Consider the following 21790-nt stretch of genomic DNA (forward strand, 5'->3'; position numbering starts at 1 on the left):
TGTGTACATAATACGGCCAGTGTTGGAGATTGTGAGGTTCCACTAAAGGCTGGAAAAATCCTCCAAGTTGAATCAAAGTGGAAAACTTATTTTGCCCGGTGGCTGCTCTGGACCTCCTTCTTTTCCATCTCCTCTAATTCTTTTCTTCTCCTCCCTGTCTCATATTGTGCACTTTGAGGTTCCTCTGTGACCGATTCAAGTATCCTCTTTCTTCTGGGCTGCATTACTTGGTCTGCTTGCCTAGCAATGGTAGCTGCGCTGTGAGACAGCTGGAATATTTGTCATAGGTCCAGAGGTGAAAAGACATTAGACAGCACTTTGTCACCAGGGCCTGGAATTCACACCATTTGGCTGTTTCCAAGTCAGCTCCTTAACCACTGACTGGCCTGGTTTTTGTCAGCTGCCGCTCTGTTGACACAGAGAGCTAAAAAAAGACGGGAACATGGAAGGATGCATGCGGCTAGCCTTTTTAGGTGGTCAAAACAACACGCATTCTAGAAAGAGTGCTGTGACAAGGATTCGCTGCCAAAGCCCTTGACTTGTGCGCTCTCCCTAAATTTGCAGTTCAGATATAGTTTAGTGGTTCAGAATGGCTCTCATCAGGGTTTTCTAACCCCCGCAGAGATGGACTTGAACTCTGAGCAAAGCTGCGGTCTCTCAAATCATGAGGCCCAGTGGAGGCCCCAGCAAATGTGATCACGGAGGGGGCCCCAGGTCTCATTATCAATCTCCATTTCAAAACAGCTTTCAAATGGGAACTAATGCATTAGCTCTCGCTGGGGGAAAAAAAAAAGATCTTGGGAGCCACCACATAGAGGCTCAAAAATGCTTTCATACATGTTTTATCAGTGGGGGAAGAGCTGCCCATCTTATTAGCTTGGCACTGTGTTATTAGCTGCCATTGTGCTCTATAAAAGCCCCTTAAGGCCTGTTGTTCTCTGAATCTGGGGTGAGCACTGTGCCAAGCGCTTTTTGGAGGTATTTGACACCATGAAAATTCAATCCCAAACCCTCAGCATTCAGGTTTCTCACAGATAAATGAAGGGGATTAGTGGAACAATAAAACAATGTCTTACCTCAGATACCACCGTATCCTATTAATTGGGATTACAGTGGAGAAATGTGTCAAAGAAAACCAGACGCTTTTTTTGCGACACGCTCTTACATTAAGTCCCGTCAAAGTAACAATGTTCCATCACATAGGAAATTGTGATCAAATAAATATAGAAAACTGTACAAAATCTCCAAAAAATAAGAAAAGAAAGAAAAAAAATCCCCCGGACACATGAATAATAGCTCTAGCAAGAAGCTGACAATTGCAAGCTCTGTAATAATCCACCTTGGGTTGGATATGCCAGGCAATGTGTCAATTGATTCCCATCTGATGATGGACTGTGTGCTGAAATAAATTGACCTTGCCAGACGATGAGTGAAATTGATGGAGCTTTTCATCTCCGGAGGGCCGTTCCACACTCAGCCGTAAAATGGATAGAGCACAGGACAGAGTGATTGAGTTGGGTGGGGGGAAATCTAAGGTGTGTGGTTTTCTCCAACTAAAGCTCGCCTAGTAAATAACAGTTACAGGAAGAAAAAAAATCCCTATGTGGTAACAGGTACAGGGGTTAAGTGTCTGCTGTTGACTAGATTATTAGGACTAAAAGCACACAGAGCTAAAGTGAGGCCGGCCACTGACAGATGCTACCCATAGGAAGAATATGTGGTTCAATTACCGAGAGGCTAAATTGAAAGCGATAGTGATTTAAGTCTTCCCAATACGCCAACCACATTCTGGCAAACAGTCTTTTCAAGGAGCCCTTTAAAAACCCTGTTGGAGTGCGTGAGACACAGGAGCACTATTGATTTTCAATAACATCCCCTAATGACCTGGCCACGGTTTGATCCACGCTGTCATTATGGGTTGATACCATGGGACTGGGATTGGTGGGCCTCACGGCGCACAGCAGCGAGATGAGTAGTCGGCGCATTATCGGGATGAATTGGCTGTCTCTGCTCAGGCAGCAGGCGCAGCCGAGGTCTTGTCAATAACAGGACAGGGCACCTCAGGGCTCCCTCTGCGGCCCACTCCAGAGTGCCTTCCGGCCTCATTAGAAAAGGAGATGAGTGGTGTGCACGAGGAGAGGAGGCATATGAGAAGAGAGGGGAGCCTCTTTTTCCACCAACTGATAGCCTGCCTCCCAGGCATTGCTCCTCTTAATGAGTCCAGACCGCGGGTCAATATGCCGCTGGGCTGCCAGTCAATACCGGTTACCTGCAACACAAACACTCAAAACCTGCTTTCATACAAAATCAATGTTCTATTAGTCCCTGCCTGTATTGCCTTGGCCCAATCTCATCGATCCCTGTGAAGAGCTCTGCAGCCCATGTATGACAGATTACGGTCAAATGATCTGATGGCTTAGGCTACTCTGCCAGCCAAGTCAGTTGCTTTATGATTTTAAAGTAATATCTTGGTATCAGATGAGTAAATGCTCTAAATGCTAGAAACTAAGGCATCGCTGGCAAACCTATCAACCTCACATACACATGGCACTCAGCAGGTCCGGCTCACAGACAAAGTCACAGCTGGCAGTCGGCGCCGACGTCGAGCGGCAGAATTAAAGATGAGCAGGAAATGTTTGACATTAGGTCCAAACTTTATTCCGTACGTTTTAAACCATGAATGTTCATTTTCATTTTTTTTTTGCACGCCTAAAACTCTACTTGTTTTGTATACAAGAGTCTAAGAAAAACAACTGCACAACACCACAAGGTTGACAGAGAGAGTCCTTTTGCCGCCCACTAAACAGTGTCCTCATTTTTCTATCTGGGGCTGGTCCAGTTTGTGACTTGGAAATCTTTGAATTATTTAGTCGTTATTTCATTTGTAAATATAAACAGGTGTTAAATCCAGGTTGCTCTCAGTATCACCGGTATTGTCTTTTCCCTCCAGGTGATTTCTTCTGCAGGGTGCTGTGTGCTGCTTTGCATAGATTGCAGATGATCCGTTTAGGCCTCCTTACAACACCCTCCCTTCATACTTCCTGTCCGTCGGCCACACTTGTCTCTCTCCGCAATATTCAGCAGGCAGGTGATTTTCCCGTGTTTCGTTTTGATTTTGTTTTTCTAGAAATGGTTAAAAAGCCTAATAAATTTACATGGTAAACTTGCAGCGAAGGAATAGCAACAAGTTATTTACATCTGTTTTCTTTACAGAGACTCAACAAAGACCTCATAATATATATTTATCTGCATATCTCAAAGGCAAAACAATTGAACAGAACGAATCGGTAATGTAGCATTGTACATTGTCATCACTGAGGATATCCTGGTACCATGAGGTTAAGTTACTGAAACCAAAATCCAGTCTTTACAGTGGGTCATAAGGGATATGTCTCACAATCAACTGGGATAAATATTGTAAAAGGCGTGACTAATGCACAAAATACATAAAATTCATAGAAATGATATCTATACATGGAACAAGGATAGGAAATGTACAAACTCATTTGAGGACCTCTATTTTGCACAAAGTTGAAAAAAAGGTATTGGATTAATATATTAATAATTATCAAATATTTAAGTCGGCAATAAACATACACATATTTATGTTCTCTTTACCGACGCTATTCGACCTCCAGTCCACTAAAAATAAAGTCATGGCATGTGCTTAATTAGCCTTACACACCTTTAATTTGTACAATCATACCCTTTCCCTTAGGGACTTTTGCTTTTCTCTGGTGGAGAAGAGCAGTGCATTTTGTTTACAACAAGATTTCAGATTAGAGGAGCGGGGGCGTGTGAAAGCGCCCTGTAAGACATTTTTGCACTTTTCCAAGAAGCTACCGAGCCTCTACCTCTTTGGGGTTACGTGATGGGGAGTAGTCCCGTGGGTCCTGGGTGGTTGTGAGGGGGGTAGTCCTCCGGGGCGAGGCTGGCCTGGCACTGCCAGCTGGCACAAGGGGTGGGGGTGCGCTAAGTGCGGCGGTAGGGGGTGTTCTGTTCAGAGGGCCATTGTGTCCTGTGGAGGGGCTGAGTCTGGGGTAGGGCATGCCGCCTAGGTGGGGCATAAAGGGGGGCATGTGTGGTAGATGGCCCTCCATTGGGGACTGGTGCAGCTGATGAAGCCGTGCTCTGTCCAGCTCCTCCCTCAGGTGGAGGCGCTCTCGCTCCTCGGCTTGCTGTCGCATTCTCTCGTGCTCCCTGCGTACCTCCAACAGGTGCTCGTGGTGGGAGTAGTCATGAGCCTCCCTTTCGCGGTAGGCTCGCTCCTGTTCGTACATGCTGGGGAAACGATGCCCCGGCTCAGGCCTGAGCTGGAAGTCCATGCGACGTTGCAGATCCAGGCTGCGGTAGGCCTCTCTGAGCGGATCCCAGGGAAAGGCTGTGTGCGGCAGGCGCTCTCTTCCTGCAAGTGCTCCCATGAAGGGAGCCATGCGAGCCCGGTCTAGCACATTGAGGCTGCCCATCTGAGGCATGGCGCTCATGGAAAGAGGCAGAGAATGCGCCATGGGGACACCATGCAGGCCAGGTGCTGAGATGTCACTACCACGCGGTGAAGGAAGTGGGGGCTGCTGGGACAAAGGTGGATGGTGGTGGTGCGGGTTTCCCGGTTGGCTGACGGGAGTAGGAAGAGCTTGGGCTGGTGGCTGGGGGGCCGGCTCCGAGCTAACCACCATGACCTCCTGCTCCTCCTTCCTCTCCTCCTTAATCTTCATGTCATTTTTCACCTTATGCAGGAGCTCTGCAGGTGGGGGCTCCTTCCTCTCGCTGTCCTTGAGCGTAGACAGAGGCCCGCCTGCCATCTTGATGCCCTGCTCATTGATCATTGTCTTAGAGTAGGGGGAAGGGGAACGCTGAGTGGGTTTGATGGAGTCTTCTGAGGGTCTTCTCTCTAGCATCTCCTTGCCCGGCGAGCGACTCTCCTTCACCTTCACATCAGCCAGTGCGGAAGACTCTCTGTGTCGCTCCAGTAGCTCCTTCTCTGCCTCGCGGACCCTGTCTACGCTGCCGCTGTGATGCCGACCTGAATCGCTCGAGTTCTGGCTGCTGGAGCGAATCAGGCTGCTGATCTGGTAGCTGACTGGTGCAGAGGCCGGAGACGAGCGGTTGGAGTGGCGGTTGCGATCCACAGAATCCCTGTAACGGCACAATGTGAGAGTTTTATTTTTGCCAGTAGGTCGTGTTTGGTTAGTGTCCGATTAATTCTCAACAATAAAATCTGCCTTATAATTCTCTTTTAAATCGTACGAGTTGCCTTGCTCTTGCATCCCTCTGTTCTCTGTTTGACGGTAACCCTTCATTCTGCTGCCGTACCATTCATAGAAATGTCTCCAATTAATTTTTGACAAATAGCTTCTCTCGGCGCGTCGTGTCGTAGGCTCTTTTATAAGCGTGCCGGTTGTTCAATTTATTTCAGTTTCCATGGATACGACTTGTAACTACCTAGAAAAAAACATTCACTGTTTTTCCTTTGCTCTGCTCTGACTGATCAGCTTGTATGTATAATAATGCTGGTTTATCATAGTCGCTATTGTGGTCTTATTTCAGGAGTCGGTGTTTACATACTGGATGTGAGCGACACACAAAAACATACAACCAAAAGTGTGTTTCACCCACCGGTCTTTATCTTTCTCCTCTTTGCCAATTGACGAGTCTCTTTTCTCTCGCTCCCTCTCTCTTTCCCGTTCCCTCTCTCGCTCTCTCTCGTGGCTGTTGGCGGAGCTGCTTCTCTCAGCATCTGCGGTTTTGGGCCACTGCGGCGGGGTGGGGAACGACGGCGGGGTTCGTCGAAGTCGGTTCCAGGTGTCGTGGTGGGGGCTGCCAAATGTGGGCAGTCCTCCCGGCCCCTCCTTGGTGCCAAACATGCTGTTGGACCCTGAAGGAAAGAAGCAGACAGGCGTGGGACCCACTGTAAGTTAATTGGGCACAAAACCTTCTTGAGGACACATAAGATGAGAAAGACTCAACAACAAAAGCTGCTTTTGTCTTTGTCTCTGGAGGTTCTCTCACTGAAGCACTGAAGCTGTTTGAAAGAGTTAGAGGTTAATGCCCCCCTCCCCCTTGAACTGGAGAAAAAAAAAAACCCTACTCATTTGCTTTTAGACTAAAGGTCCCCCCCCCCCCCTTCCTTTTCTGCACCGGATGAACAGGGGAGACTCACTGCCCTCTGGAGATGATAGCTGTGAAAAGCCAAGGGGAACCTTAGCATTCCACGGCATGTCTATTCCAATCACATCCATTTTCACAACAGGGTGACCGATTTGGCACACAAAAATAGGAAGGATGAAGAGAAAGAGAGAAAGGCATAGAGAAAGGATGCAAAGGGAAAAGAGAAAACCCTCCATGGTGGTGCAGAAGGGGCTTGTCAAATAATTAATAGACGAATTACCACCAAACAGCAGACCTAAGAGTGCCTATTGGCAGCAACACAGCCAGATTAAAGCCAGGCTGTCAGGGACTTAGTTGGTAGATGAAGTGGAGGCAGGGAGGAGGTTTGCTGTGGTGTGCTGTACTGCCTTGTTGGGCCTCCCTGGGCTAGGACTGTTTTGACACAGAAACTAGAGCTAAGTGTCTAGATTTTTTTCTCCCCTCCTGGCTCTCCCTGTGGTCTAACGCTGTCCTGCTCTATTCTATTACTGGCCACAGGGGCCAGATTGAAGGGGGGAGCGGTGGAGGAGGAGGAGGAGAGGGGGCCAACGCTTACCAAGCGAGGGGTTGCCTAATCCTCCGAAGGCACTGCTTGAAAGGTTGCCGAGGCCGCCAAAGGAACTGGAGCGACTGAAAGGATCTGCAAAATGCCAAACAGGGATTAGCAAAAGGGGGGGTGGCTGGCTAGCAGTGCTCACCCCAACACCAACCCATTCCACTCGGCTTTTCTCTTACAAGCGAGCCGTGGTTTTCTAGCGCTGCGACCCTAGCTCTCTGCCTGGTAATCCTGCAGTAGCCAGGTTGCCTGGATGCTGGATTCACTGCCACTAACTGGAGTGGAGTGTCTCTGACCTGCTGGGGCTTGTGGAATAATGCTGCTTGGTGGGGAAATCAGTTTTGAGTTCTTGGAGCTGAGCTGGAAATGGATTGTGGTAGGACAAGACAATTAGGAGCTGTGGAAATTAGCCTAGACAGAGCACAGTGATTTAACTGGTGAATCACTATCTGATGGACTCCATCAGTCACAGACTATAGCCTCCAAATTTACGGGGATAACAAATATTTAGTCTGAGAAGTCAGCGAACGAGACTCATTAACTAAGAATTTGCAGTCCCACTTTAAATCGGAAATAATCCATCAGGAAATGCACAACTTGCCAACCGATTAGGGTTCAAGGATTTTTAATTCTGGAGCTTTTCACGTATTAGAAAAGGCAACAATTGAGAAATCTCCTCTGCCTCACACATGAATTCCCATTTGTTGACTAAATCTTCATCCTCAGTTTACCATGTTTTCATAGGCACAGAATGGACTGACACTTAAACAGTGTCTCAGTCCGAACTGAGGATGATGAATAAAAATGCAAACAACCGAATGTACCAAAGAATCGTACAGCACGAACGCCCCTTCATTATTCCCTTCTTCCTGGGTACGACGAAATCAGCTTGGCATGCTTATAGAAAATAGTGTCTTGTGTGCTGCTGCTCTGTGTACAGTTTGTCCGAGCAAATGAGGGATGACAAATCGGTCTGGAGGCTGGAAACTACTTCCATTTTAATAAACCCGGACTCTGGAGTTATTTTCGACCGTATTATGAATCACACTGGCTGATTGCAGGATGGCTACATTCAATATTATAGTAAAGTAAGAGGCAGTACTGCAGCTGGCTGTTGCTAACAATATTGTACATTAACCTTGAAGTGAACCTGAGATCAAAAACTAGGAATACCTTTGGTTCAAATTACACCCTGGTGGCTTTTAATGTATTTGAAACATGAGTGTAAGAAGGAGTGAGTGAGAGACTCGTGTTGAAAGACGAGATAAATGTATAAAAAAAAGATAAACATGGGGGTTACTTACACTTACCTGCCAAATGGCTAGGAGGCAGGAATCCACTGGGGTGGGAGGGGGGGCCGTATGGAGACGGAGGGGGGTGTCCAGAGCCTGTCGGGACAGAGAGGATGAAATAGTGTTATTATCCATATCCGGCCAAGTCGTCTGGTCGGTTGGGGAACAATCTTACGCCAAACCAAACCCTAAGTTAAACAAACGCATTTCTGCCACAGTATCACAAACTCTGATACAACGTGGACCAGTTGAGCAAAGAGTTGGTGGAGTGATGCTACTCACTATATCAGCTGGTTTTATTGCAGCTGTTATTTGTTTGTGCGTGAGTCTGTACCAGCTTAGTGAGGTCAGCTCTTGAATGTACAACAAGTTGGCCTCTTTCACAAAACACTGCTACCATCACCCATATTTCATGAATTGTTAATGATAGAACCAATTACAGGAGTGCCTCTGACACACCGCTGCATAATTACCAGTCAAAGGCCGTTCTCTTCTCTGTTGCCCTCCAACACAGGGCACATCAGTCAATTACCTAACTGAGAGCCATGCATATTCATAGACATATTTGACTCCCTTTACAGGCAAAACACTTGCTACCAAAGCACTATAATTATGTGAACATTGCACGAGAGGGAAAATAAAAAGTGTTTTTTCAAAATGTAGTTAAAAATGTTAATTTCCATAAAGGCAGTAATGACGTTAGGAGGCTTGAAGTTTGAGTGTTTTCAATATGGTGCCTAGACATGCAGTAGGTATTTTGAGCCTTGACCAACCTGTGGAGGGGAAGAGGGGTCGTGCCAGATCGTGAGGGTACGGGAACCCTGGGAAGACTCCTGGTGCTGGGGGTCGACTAAACAGGTCCAGCTTCCCATTCATGTCAAGTTTGTGAGGGTCCAGCTGCATTTGCTGTAGAAAAGCAGAGAAGGAGACAAAGAAAATTAGGTCAGTACGCAACAGCACGAAACATTTCCAACGAGGGAGTGAGCGCGAGCGATCGTCAGCTACACTGGATGAGAGCTCAGAGAAGGACAGAGACTTTGACAATGGCTCCATGTTTTCAATTCTGACTAGCTGTGTTATAACAAATATATGTAAGCTGATTAGGGAAACAAAATCCTTGGCAACTGGGGTTCTGGGCCCAAGGAAAGCCTGAGACACCCAGGGCCAGTGGCATTAGCAGAGGATCTCCATGGCAAGGCCACACCATCCTCTGTCAGTGAGAGGAGTAATTCGTATAAGCATTTCTGTTCTGTGTTCACATGTTGCGTCTGATACCGAGTGCTACTGTTACCATCTACCCCTTCTCTTATGGAGTCAGAGAGAACCATGCTTTATAGAAAATATATATTTAACCTCCTAGGACCTGGCGTCCACATATGTGGACATCACATTTTGGGTTATTTAGACCAAAATACTCAATTTTGCTCTACATGGGCCTGATATCCACTTACGAGGACATTATGCTGCTACTGTTCTATCTATTTTAAACGAATATCCTCATATGTGGCTTATTTTTCTTGAAAACAAAAATAAGATAAAAAAAATAAATCTGGTAATTCTTTGTTTTTACATTCATCCGGCCCCAATCAGCCCAAATATCAAAGAGAAATTAAAAATGCACACCATGGAAGAGTTCGGGTCTTAGGAGGTTAAAGTGGAGCCTTCATGTGTTGGGCTTTGCTTCTTTTAAAGCTTTCTGCTTCTTTCCAATCATGTGATCGTTCTACGTTTAGATCCAAACAAAAGATCCAAGTCAGCTCGATCTGCTCTAGCATGTAGTGTTTTCAATAAGTTAGCTATTTGGCCCGTTTTCCATAACCAATATAGTGTATCTGGCTTTACATGACAGCAAGATTCCTTAAAAACATTACTATCTGTCTCACGCACCTTCATTTTCTGCTGGTGGTGGTAGATCTGCCATGCGATCTGGACATGCACTGCACACCACTTGCCAGGTTTCTAAAAATTTAGAGAGAAACTGAGGTTAGCCTGCTGGCTTTGATATGGGGAGCTAAAAATTGATTCTGGCATAGAGCTTTTCTGGCCAAACTACAAAGTGGGAACTCATCAGAATTTGCAACCAGGCAACATATTAAGAATATCTAACCCCAATACAGACCTCAAAGCTAAGCGTAAATGCAGCCAAAACCCTGCATTTGCTTAATCGAGAATTGTTAAAGAATTTTAAGGTTTTAGACTTTGTGGCCTGGCCAGAGAGATGAAGCAGTTAACAGAAAAGAATAAGGCATCTACTTACCCTAACAGATGTCCTGAATGGATCTGTTATCTGTATGGATAAACAGATAATCATTATTACAAACAACAAAGACACATACTACTAACTGTAAAACTGACATGCATGAGAAGAAATGTCTCTTTGAGACATATGTACTGGATTATGTGTGGCTATCATCAGAAGGAATATGAGCAGAGTTGCTGCGATGCTATCGGTCTGATGCTTACCCGTGGGTCCTTCTGCAGAAGTGTATGAGGCACTGCTCCAGGACGTGCTGCTACATCGATGGGATTGGATGCCTGACAGAGAAAGACAAAGACAAAAAGATACATGGTGATCAACCACATCTGTAACATCTGCAATGGGGAAAGAAAGAAACTGAACTTGGCACAACAATACAAAACAATTTGACCTCATATAATAATTCCCAAAGGGGGTCTCAGGCATCCTCAAGAGTGTCCTCTGTAGAACACTGTTAATTGCATTTTTTCCATTTATTTTTTTTAAATATCCCCTGAGAGAATGAATAAGATTACTGTAATCCCAGTTTTCACCTTATTCTTATGCTTTGTGTCAGTGCTGTTATGGAGATAGCATGAAAGCATGTAAGACGAATTTCTTGCAAAACTACTCGAAGACCCTCCAGCATCTATTCCAACCCAGATAATTAGCTGCACTACGGTCAGCTAATGCCCAAGTATTTGCACAGCTATAGCTGATATAGGTAAAACTGCAATGATGCTTCCCAGAGTTCAGAGTTATGCCAGAGCAGCACATCTCTAATTGTTTCATCTTCAAGTCTGCAGAGCACAAGATCCTAGATCAACCTTGTTCCTGGGGTTTTATGCTCCAGCAGGAAACACATGTCATTTCACATGGCCTAACCTGACATGCACCTCCTGAGAAATGTAACTATACATCGGGTCAATGCAGTCCACAACTAGTATGATGTGCTCGTTCAGCATCATCGATTCATTCGTGTTTCTGGCAACTTTTTTGCCATGTTTTTAAATTTTATCAGTGAGAGAATCTCGGTTTAAGGAATTATAATCATAGCATCAATATAAAGGACTCACAAATGTCAGGAAATACCTGGAGGGAGATTGCTGAAACTATGGGAATGAACGTGATGGAAATTACAAAGAAGTGGAAAAACTAGAGATATATTTGCAATCCCCTCCCCCCCAAAATAACCAAAAAGCCCAGCATTTTATTTCTTTCCATCAGCTGGCACTGGATATAAAACACCAGGACAGGACTACATGGTAATTAACACAACGCACCACATACAAGCAAAAATGCCGCCAACGATGTCGCCACTTATGTAGGTTACACTGTAAGCACTACAAAGAGTCCCCGCAGAAGTCTAAATCAGGCCTTGATCTATTGCCTTATTAGAGATCGGGTGATTCTGCACGGTGACCAGGGTCGCCAGGCCCCACAAACAAACATACATCCCAAGCTCTATCCCCCCAAGCTCGTCTCCAAGAATACTTAGCAGGGGCTTTGGATGCATAAAACTGCGCTTTGAACCATCTGGAGGGGCCTTCCACAAAAGGGAACCTCCATCACTGAGCCCTCTGGGAATAGGGCCAGCGGATTTAGGCCAGCTTTGATTGGTGGCTTACTTCAGGTCACAGCCTCTGAGCATCTGCCAGACTCACACCCTCCCGCCCCTCGACGTCCCCTGCATCTCCTCCCTTCTGCTCTTCTGGACAGGCAGACATCACGGTCCTATTTTTGGCCTGTCGTGACTAAGGCTAGGAGTCCACCTGCATTTTTAAATTTTTGTTTTCCTTTTGCGCACTTATAAAGTGTTTTTTTTGTAAAAGTCTGCACACTTTGTGGTTTCTTTTATGCTCAAGCTCCCTTAAAATCTCCTGTTTGTAGACAGTGGGTTAAGGGATGCGGGTCTGACCTTGGGCTGGAAGGCTCCTTGCAGCGAGCTGAAGGGTCCTGAGTGTGGGAGCAGCGGGGGCATGCCTGGCATGGTTGGGGGGTAGGAGGGGAAGAACTGGAAGGGGGAGGAAGGGGAAGATGGGAGACACAAAACAAAATCATACAGTCATACATACAGGACTCAAGCATATATATACACACACACACAAAGCCACTGCCACAATAAATGCTGTCAAGGCAACATTCAAATATGTCAAATATTTGATTTGCCATATGCAAATACTGTTAACACATTTAAATTAGTGGAAAAAAAAGAGACTTACATTTGAGTGTCTGATGAATGGATTGTCCAGTTTGGGGCCATATTTGTCGAACTGGAACAGACAGAAAAGAAAAGCATTAGGAAACAAAAGTCCACATAATGATATACTCGAACAAAATCCCTCATACAACAGCCTTCTTTGGTAATAAGGTCTCATTATTTTTTTTTTACATTACAAAGGCAAAAACACATGCTCAACATCTGTAACTGGTAACGAGCAGGGTTTGGTCCAGAATAACAAGCCCTGGGGTAAAGCAGCTGGCTTGAACTGGTCATGGGTTTACTTAAACAGCGTGGTCAGATAGGCAGTTAAATCACTAACAATACAACCGCTTAAGCACACTGCCAAGATGAAGACAGCCTGCATGATTTTTCAATTGAGCATACAGACATTGGGCGTGGAGGCCCAGCTTAGGAATCAGACAGTTTTAAGGCCAGACCAGTTGTTTCTAATCACTGGAAAATCTGAAGAAATGTGAATCTAATTGCTTTTGACTGCTGAGATTTTTTTGTGTGCAAAAAGCCCCAATGGTAGATCTGGGAAGGAAGTACAAGAAGACATGTAACTTGTTTGCAGTGTTAGGAAACTGTACTTCAAAAGACTTGGAGCGACAAGACAAAAAAGCGGGTCAGTCCGTAAAACCACGGAGGTCATATGTGAAGCTGTGTGAACAGTCTGCCTTGTATGATTGAGACTGATTTAAGGAGATGGGATTTCAGCTGATTAAATGCTTGAAACCGACACCACCTCAGAATTGTGAGGAAACCGTTTCTGTGGCAGAACTTAGCCTATCAGAATAATTCTAGTTGGAATTTGCCAGATGAAAACAGTGTGGTTACATTTAAAATGTTTCCGATCATGCCCTGCGCACACACGAGGAAGCAGTCGGTAAGCTGAGATGGACAGGAGGGAGGGAGGAAGAGAGAGAAGGGAGCATGAATGAGGACTTTGTATGTCTGTTCGCGAGCCAATACCAGCTCTCTATTTTGAAAACGTCTAATTACAAGTGACAGTAACTTATTCCTATTCCGTAAATACACAAACCATTTGCAGGTACTTTTTGCGAGTGTTTTCTCAAAGCTCAGTTGGCAGGCACAGATGTTTTGGGTTTACATAAAATGGGAAAATGAACGGGTATGAATCAGATTTTCTGTGTGCACGCGTGCAGCGACAGGGGTGGCTGGGGAGGGAGGGCGGGCTGGAGCTGGTAAAGCTGCTGGTGCAGATGCAGGGTTTGGGACACGGGGCCGTCTGGTGAAGCAGGTCCAATCACATCTGTGCGCAGAATGGTAATAACAGCGGCGATGGTGTCGGCGGCCCTGTTTGTGGGCGATAATGGCCCCGAATCAAAGACAGCCCATTGAGAGGAAATGCTGAGCCAGCTTCCGAGCTCATTAAACAGCTCCTCTGCACTTCTGAAGGCGCGGCCTGTTTAATGTCTGTCACTGGAGAGGGGATTTTGGCTTTATGGCCTTGTTAAAAAAAACAAATAAAGAAAAAAAAAAAGTCTTGCCTTAAAATTTATGGAGGCTGTCACAGTTTTATAGTAAACCGCTTTGGCTAATTAACGCTTAATATTTCATCCTCTAACAATTAAAAATATTTCTCGTCCAAAGACATGGCAGGAGCAAGGGGGCAGGCATTCACCGCTGCCATTTGGCAAGCCAGCTGCTCGAGGGCGTAGAACAATAAACAAATATAGAGGCTTCATAATTTCATTAATCACAGCCATTAGCCAAGGGCTGTTACATAGTTGAAATGACATGGGGCATCTAGAGAGCAGGAGGAAAAAAATGTGTGTGTGAGCGTGTGTGTGTGAGAGAGATAGACAGAGGATGCACAGCTGGGAAACACTTGGTCTAGCTTTTCATGGAAAAACAGTAAAAACAGCCACAACATCATCATTACTCTGCTTCTTTAAGCACTAAAGAGAAGAAAGCAATATCGCTACTGAGGGGTAGGAGGGAGGGAAAGGCATACGTTAAGTAAAAACAGCGAAAACGACAAAATACACAACAGCAACATTAACGTCAGTGTAAAATCCCACTGAAACGACACAAAAAGAGATGATGGTGGTGGTGGTGGTGTTGGTGGGAGGGGGGGTCACTTCTTTCGTCTTCAAAGAGAGGATTGTGTAGCGCATAATTCCTTCCATGTAAGGAATGAACAGCAGACCAGATAACAGCGTGTGTGCTGACCGAAGAATCATGTAAACGGCCTTTATGCTTATCTGACTGCGCCATAAATACCAGAGCTTTGATTTCTAATGTACAGGATGGGGATAATCTTGGAGTTGGGCCTTAATGGGACCACGGGCTTTTAATCAGAGGTCATGACAAGATGGATTAGATCTATTAGACTAATGGCAAAAAGCTACAAATGGGGAGCCGTCTGATTCGACTGACAGAGATTGCTGCGCATTTCAAATGATGGATGAATAGTCATAACCTTTTTTCCTCTGTACAAATTTTGAGAGCTGCCAGTGTTAAACGCCCCTCCCTCTTCCCTCCAGACTTGTTGGCATTTAAAACACGGAAGCAATTAGAAACGTTATCAAAACAGTTTTACAATGATGTCATTTCCCCCCTTATCCACAATGAGGTCATCTGACCCACTAGAAAAGCTTTGAATTTGTCATTGGAATGTATGGTTGCTTTTGGGCTTTGCACACACGTACACGCAGCAATAAGTCCCTGTTACACAAACACACACATATATGTCTGTGTATATATATATATGTATGTATAAAACCACAAGTCTGCAGGAATGTACTCATACAGACACAGATCGACCTTTGTTTTTAATGAAAAGGCATATCTAAACAGGAAAGTAGCTTCTATAAAAACTGAAGCGTACTGAAACTCTACAGTCCTTTCTAATAATGTTGGGATGCTGTGTAAAATGTAAATAAAAGCAAAATAAAATATTTAAATGTGTTAATAGAATTGAAACAATCAAAGGGCAACATATCAAATATTGAAAGTGAGAAATGTTATCATTTGTTGTGTCGTTTAAAAAAGCTGCGGCTAAACATGCTAAAAACACATGGCTGAACACCACACTGTTAATGATGAAAATATAATGGAATCCATCCATGAACATGTTATTGCTCATTTAAAATTACAAATAAACATTTTACATGTTGCCTCATCAATCTGTTGAATAAATACAAATATAGTTGCTGATAATGGAAATATGTACTTGAAGCAATTAAATTGACAGTGTAGTAAACATGCTCGTGTGTGTGTTTGTGTAATGGGAGGTGGCAGCCCCAATTAAACGTGATGCTTCCAGCTTGTCGTCCACAGGAAGAGTGCAAAAAAAAAATTAAAAAATTCAAACTCAAAGTGTCAGATTTTTCTGAAGGGAGGGGTTCTTACAGCTACAGGACAAAACTGGCAAATTTGGGGGTAAAGAAAAAAAGGGAGGAGTTGATTGAAGAGGAAATTGGGAGGGGTAACAGGTGAGTTGGTGGGAAGTTACGGGAGCTTATTTTACTTATCCTCACATTTCTGGCTTGGGTACGCACCATGGGGGGTGCGGTGGGCGGGGTGAGGATGGCGGCCGGGGGCAGACTTGCGGGGAAGGGCGTGAAGGTGTGCTGGTGGGTGTGTTGGTGCTGGTGCATGTGCTGGTGTTGGTGAAACTCGGCCCTCAGGAGTGACACAGGGGCCAACGGCGAAGCGGACGGCCCCCGGCCCCGCTCTGAACTCTGAACCAGGAAACGGTTGTTCAGCTCCTGCCTCAGGAGGTCATGCTCTGCAAGAAAGGAGAGCGAGGGGAAACCCAAAAAAAAAAAAAAAAAAAAAAAGCAAAAAAAAGAAAGAAAAAAGGAGGGGGGGGGGGCGGAAGGGGGGACACAAGAAAAAAAAAGGCACGGGCGCCCAGTCAGTCTTCACAACAAGGGTAGAAGAGAAAAAAGAAAATAGTCACCTGGCATTCTCTGTTTCTCCAGCTCATGCTGTGAGGGTTTTCTACGTGGGGACTCATTGGTGGTGGTAAGAGAGTTGCCTGTGACAATGTGCCAATCAGAATCCCCGAATGAGGCTGGCAATACATGATTGGTTGGTTGAATGATATCAACAGGCTGGTATCTAAAGACAAGAAAGAACCAAGAGTCATCCCAGCAGAAAACACACACACTCTTGCCCTCTATGAGAAAGTCATTTCACAACTGGCATATTTACTGCTTATTTTGGAGACACCCATCATGTCTGGAGACATTTTCTTTTCTGATGAGATCGCCTGTTTCGATAGAATCTTTGAACATATTAAAAATCATTACAAATCACTCGTGTTTGCATGCTAGGCAACACAATTTTGGCTGTGCCAGTTGCAGACTGGCTGCTTTCTGCTGTCTCCGACCGTGGTGGCTGTCTGATTGTTAGATGACATTTACTCGTGATGCATCCAAGCCCTCTTACAGTGACCATTTAATATCTGTGCTACTAGAAATGCAGACCATCTAAGAAGGGACCCCAAGTGTATTTATTTCCATTTAATACACTTTTCCACTCTGTAATGCCCAACAGTTATTTCTATGCAAGACCCTTTGTACTTTTTTCAGTTTATTGATGAGCTCTAAGTGCTTACTGCCTACTGTGTTATTAGCATTAATATCCCATGTGCTGCATAGAGTGCTTTAAAGATTAATGCAAATTTGTCATTGCAATTTACTTTGCTGAGGCACTATGGAAAACGGATGTATAATTAGAGCCTTTTTTAAAACTGACACTGATACTGGCACCGATATCGGATGATTTAAAATCCGATAGCCAGTACACAAACCATCAACAGATATCCCTAGCATTCATCATGTGTGGTTATTTATGAGTCCTTACTAAGACTCATTACCTATTTGTGGATTGCTGTGACTCTGCTCACATCAGCTGGTTGTTGTGGTATTCCAAAACTGTGTTGCCAATACAGTTTTGGAATACCTGCCTCTGGTTAACAAACTATGAAGTATTAACACTCATAACATGGTGTTAACAGTATTTCTATCATCTCGTCTTTACTTGAATTTTAATTTATCAGCTGTTATAAATTTATCGATATACCAGCAAATAGTTAATAGATCAGCACCACTGGTATATTGGTTCTATTTAAAATATTGGGATCTGGACAAACTAAACTTCTAAGAAAGGGCTAAATCCCTCACATGTCTTCACTTAGGAATAAATGCATTGTAGAATAACTCAATAGCCTTTTTATTTAAAAGAAAAAGTAAAGAATGAGCACTTACCAGATCAGCAAATGGTGCATAAACACTTGACTTGTTTCAAACAATGTAACATTTTTTGTGCCATTAATGGCATAAAAATCCTCGACTAACTGTAGTAGGTTAAACAATATTTGTCAGGTTAGTATTTTATGCATCTAAAAATCCTTTTTTAAACAACTGCAATTGCAGCATGAACACAGTTGTACAGCTAAGTGTAATTTATCTAATGATAAAATGTCCTGTAGAACCGTAACAGTGTTTGCAGTTCTTTTGTTAATCTCAAGAATAAATAATAAATCAAAAATGTTAATGTAAAACAATTTGCTCCCTCTGAAGTTGTTTTTCTTTGGACTTTGCGTCTCCGCTAAAGCTACCGTGCAGCATTTAAGGTGCGCAGCTTTACCTGGGTAGGGGGTGCCGGCGGGGTGCCCGGGCACCACTAAACTGTTGGTCGGTAAGGTCGGTGGCGGCGGCAGTGTGGCTGGGGTTGCAAACATGGCCGAATGGCGATGGGCTGGGCTCCGTAGGGAGGAATAGTGCGAGGTAGAAAGGTTGGCTATGGAGAGAGGCAATGCAGGGGCCGAGGACGGAAGCCCACTCAGGTGGTGGTGAGGGGACAGGGGTAAATGCTGTTTGGGAAGACCCACTGGACTGCTGCTGTGGCTAAAGATTTAATGGGGTACAAAAAAAAATGCAATCACTATTACCATCATTTACGATGTTAATACAAACTGTAAATACATATCCACATACTGTGTTGCTTTTTCTTGTAGGTATCTCGCTGTAAGTTCAGCTTACTTTGACCAAATAAGAGTGATTTTCTAATAATGCTTCTTATATTGAATTAAAAGAGGTGAGGGCACAATCTGAAAAGGTGAAATGGGAAATCATGCTGTGTGCACTGCAGTGTTGCCCGATGAAAACAGTAAATCTGACAGCTGGTTATTGTGAGGGGGGGAAAAATCAATATCCACATGAAAACAGTCAATACTGTGTGGAATATAGAATTGTCTATTGGACTAGATCATATTAATTTGGAAATTCTGGCACTAGAGTGGTAGGAAACACAAGGAAAGTGTTAGTGTCTGCAACACAACACCGTGAACAGGTACAAAAGGTGAGACGGTGAAAGTGAAGACAGTACTGGGTACTGAATTTCTGTTTGCTTTCTGGTAGTGTGCAGCGCTGAGCTCTCTGCTGGTCTGAGCTGGCCAGCTGAGGTTGGTGAATATGGCACTAACACAGCTGAACCGTGTGGTTTCTTTAGCAGGTTTATACTCATAATTCTTAGCCCCAGTAAAAATACCTGATTTCGTGGAGGCTGCTGTACGGCAGCGGGTGGTGCACTGGCCGTGCGTGGTGCTGTCGGGGCAGAACACGAGGCTCCTGGTGCGAGTGTGGGTGAGGAGGGTGGGGGTGGGGCGGTGCCCTCAACAGGGGAGGTGTAGGGACAGGCGGTGGAAGTTGCAGCTCCTTTTTAACACTGAGAGGAGGCGGGGTGGGAAGCCGTAACCTAGGAGGCTCTGAGGGTGCCGCCGCTGCAGCAGGGGCAGGGGAGCCCGTAGGTGCCGAAGCCGGGGTGGGGCTGGACACGGGAGGTGCAAAGGGCACCTCACTGTTGCTCTGCTCCTGGCTGCGCTGGAGACCGGAGACTTTGGCTGAGCTACAAGTCTTGGACTCAGGACTCTCATTCGTTGGCACACCTGAAATGGGGAAAAAACGGTTAAAATTTAAGGAGAAACATGTTAAACTTCATCTTCGTTTGACTCAGTAACACCTAACACATGAAAAAACTGCTCCCTCTCTGCCTTTTTAATGTTGTCCCAGTGTCTTCTGCCCAAGGTTCCTCTTGTTTCCCTCTCCCTAGGTTCCATTAAGTGTTTAATCAGGTCATTTTCATGCTTGACTATAATCAGATGATCCAATTTCTTTCCGCGATCCAGTCAGTATGAATAAATCACAGCTAATTAAAGTTAAATGTCGGCCCCCATTCAGGGCTTTGCTGAGCACACAATCTGGCATGAAATAATTATGTTTCAATTGTGTTGTGAGGAGAGATCGTGGCCCCTTATCTTGGCCTCTCTGGCTCTGGCATCTTTCTATCTTTCCTTCTTGTTCTTTCAGGGGATAGGGGAAACCACAGGAAAGCACTCTGAACCCATTTTTTACCATTCATCAGCGGCCTTTTCAACAGACAAGAAGCTTTTATAATCAGCATTCCACAGAACAACGACTTTTCGTACTTAGACTGTCGCAATTTAATGACTGTAATTATACGCTGTTGTAGCAGGCAAATAAAAGTGGGAGAAAAAGCAGCATCTCGACACCTTTTACGTACAAAGAATCTCAAAGCAGTTATGAATCTTAATGAATAAGACGAGCCAGTTGGTGATTTTGTGCTTCTCCCAGAGTTAAATGCAAAGGAAAATGGCCCGCAAAGATTGTGAGCTTGAGGATACGCTTGTGTGATAACTGCAACAGCAAAATCACTGCTGTAGCTTCTGAGCTAATCAAAGCTGCTACTGCTGGGATTCATTTTAACTATGCACACATGCACAGAGATAGACAGGCAGACAGACAGCTTGGTGGTGCCCTCTTGGTGGCTCTAATCTACGAGTGCTCAGATACAGCAGGGTTTCAGTCAAAAGACATAGCAGTGCTTCAATTAAAAAAGATCCATGGGCACACTCAACAGTAACAAAATGAGAAGAGCTGGGAGCTGCTGTCAAACCAGTGAGAACTCAACATGCAGCCCACTAATGGAATATCCAGGCCCTATTAACAGCCTGCTTAATCTTTCAAGGATCCTAACACCCATAAAAAGGCCAATAAAAAGGCAAGGCAGGGCTTTTATTTATTTCTTTATTTCTTTATTTGTTGAGCTCCCCTTCCATTTACTCCTTACATTTATAGGAGAACTGGGGCTGGCTATGGTGTCATAATTTTCAAATGAATTCCTGGGTCCAGGCCTATATAGACCTCCGGATTTATTGGGGTCTGGGACTTGGATTAAACTGTCAGACTCTCGGTGTTACGGGGAGAGAAAGAGGAATACTCAATGGCAAAAACACAGAGGCGGGCACAGACAGACAAACGGAGGAGAAGAAGCAAATATCCACAGTCAAAATGTCGCTGTTGGGTGATGTTGCCATGGCAACCAGTTTTCCCAGACATAATGCAAGGCGAGTGATACTGAAGGAAGTCTCACTACGACCATAGAGGGAAGGGAGGGGAGGGGCTTCGCATTCTAAGCCAGGGCCACAGCGAGCGCCGGGTTATCTTAATGATGATTCTAATGGGCTCTAATGGAGGCAGCGATCGGCACAGACCAACACATCCCTCATTAAAATCCCTCTGAAAGCTAACTCACACTCACAAGCGCGCACACAAACACACACACATATACGATTGCACGCACAATAAAACACACCCACACGTGCACACGAATGAATGGAACATGGACAAGTTTTTACTGTTGGCAAACACATGCAACTTCATTTTAGTGAAGGGCAGAACAAAGTGAGAAAAACCAGACCGGTTTGTTGGACAAAGAAAAAGAGTTGCATTATCCAATAGATTTTTATTGTTTGCAAACTGACCTTTTTTTTAATAGGTTTATCTACCATTTTGAAAAATATACAATATGTATGCATGATAACTCTGACACAGTCATACTCCTTCATAAAGCCCTATGCTGCGTGATATTTTTCTAGAACTTGCACTTCTGGATACTGGTAAGGTTTAAAGTCAGGGTGTGGCTGCTTTGACTGGCAGGTGTGCTACCAGAAGGAGCTGCAGCGGGTTTTTTTCTGCTATTTTAAGTTAGCCAAAGGCTGGACTGCATCACTGTGTTTAAGCTGTTGGTGCCATTTGCAGAATTTTAAATTGAATTTAAAATTCAGTTTAATATGGCTTCTTGTGTGGCACACACAAGATAGTACTTTAGTTTTGCTGAGTAAAATACGTGCAGACATACAGTTTGTAAATGTAGCTAGCTAACCATGCTTTCCAGCATTAGCTGATAACTTAGCACTCTGCCATATGAACAAAATAACAGTGGCTAAAATGCTAGCACAGCGGCTTTGAAGTCCAAAAACGTCCACTACAAAAAAA

The 21790-nt window shown here is 44.6% G+C and overlaps 1 protein-coding gene across 12 annotated transcripts in view; it reads right to left on the reverse strand.

Annotated features, from left to right (window-relative positions):
• Window positions 1–2635: 2635 nt before the first annotated feature.
• The window catches only part of fbrsl1 (fibrosin-like 1), a 284114-nt gene continuing 264959 nt past the window's right edge, over window positions 2636–21790 (reverse strand). For 2 of the 12 annotated variants that reach the window (XM_084947098.1, XM_084947101.1), the window contains 13 exons: window positions 18984–19380; window positions 18081–18340; window positions 15962–16212; window positions 12454–12504; window positions 12150–12245; window positions 10459–10530; window positions 10253–10282; window positions 9883–9954; window positions 8769–8901; window positions 8008–8091; window positions 6704–6787; window positions 5617–5875; window positions 2636–5136 (listed from right to left, as the gene is read on the reverse strand). In XM_084947098.1, the coding sequence (XP_084803224.1) occupies window positions 3840–5136; window positions 5617–5875; window positions 6704–6787; window positions 8008–8091; window positions 8769–8901; window positions 9883–9954; window positions 10253–10282; window positions 10459–10530; window positions 12150–12245; window positions 12454–12504; window positions 15962–16212; window positions 18081–18340; window positions 18984–19380 (3086 nt within the window). In that variant the 3' untranslated portion in view covers window positions 2636–3839. Of the gene's footprint in view, window positions 5137–5616; window positions 5876–6703; window positions 6788–8007; window positions 8092–8768; window positions 8902–9882; window positions 9955–10252; window positions 10283–10458; window positions 10531–12149; window positions 12246–12453; window positions 12505–15961; window positions 16213–16386; window positions 16548–18080; window positions 18341–18983; window positions 19381–21790 lie in introns of all 12 variants that reach the window. The other 10 variants (XM_084947104.1, XM_084947109.1, XM_084947100.1 and 7 more) reach the window with 9 other exon arrangements.

Source organism: Perissodus microlepis, chromosome 12 (genome assembly GCF_051167445.1).
Source record: "Perissodus microlepis isolate ML-2025 ecotype Zambia chromosome 12, ASM5116744v1, whole genome shotgun sequence".
NCBI classification, from domain to species: Eukaryota; Metazoa; Chordata; class Actinopteri; order Cichliformes; family Cichlidae; genus Perissodus; species Perissodus microlepis.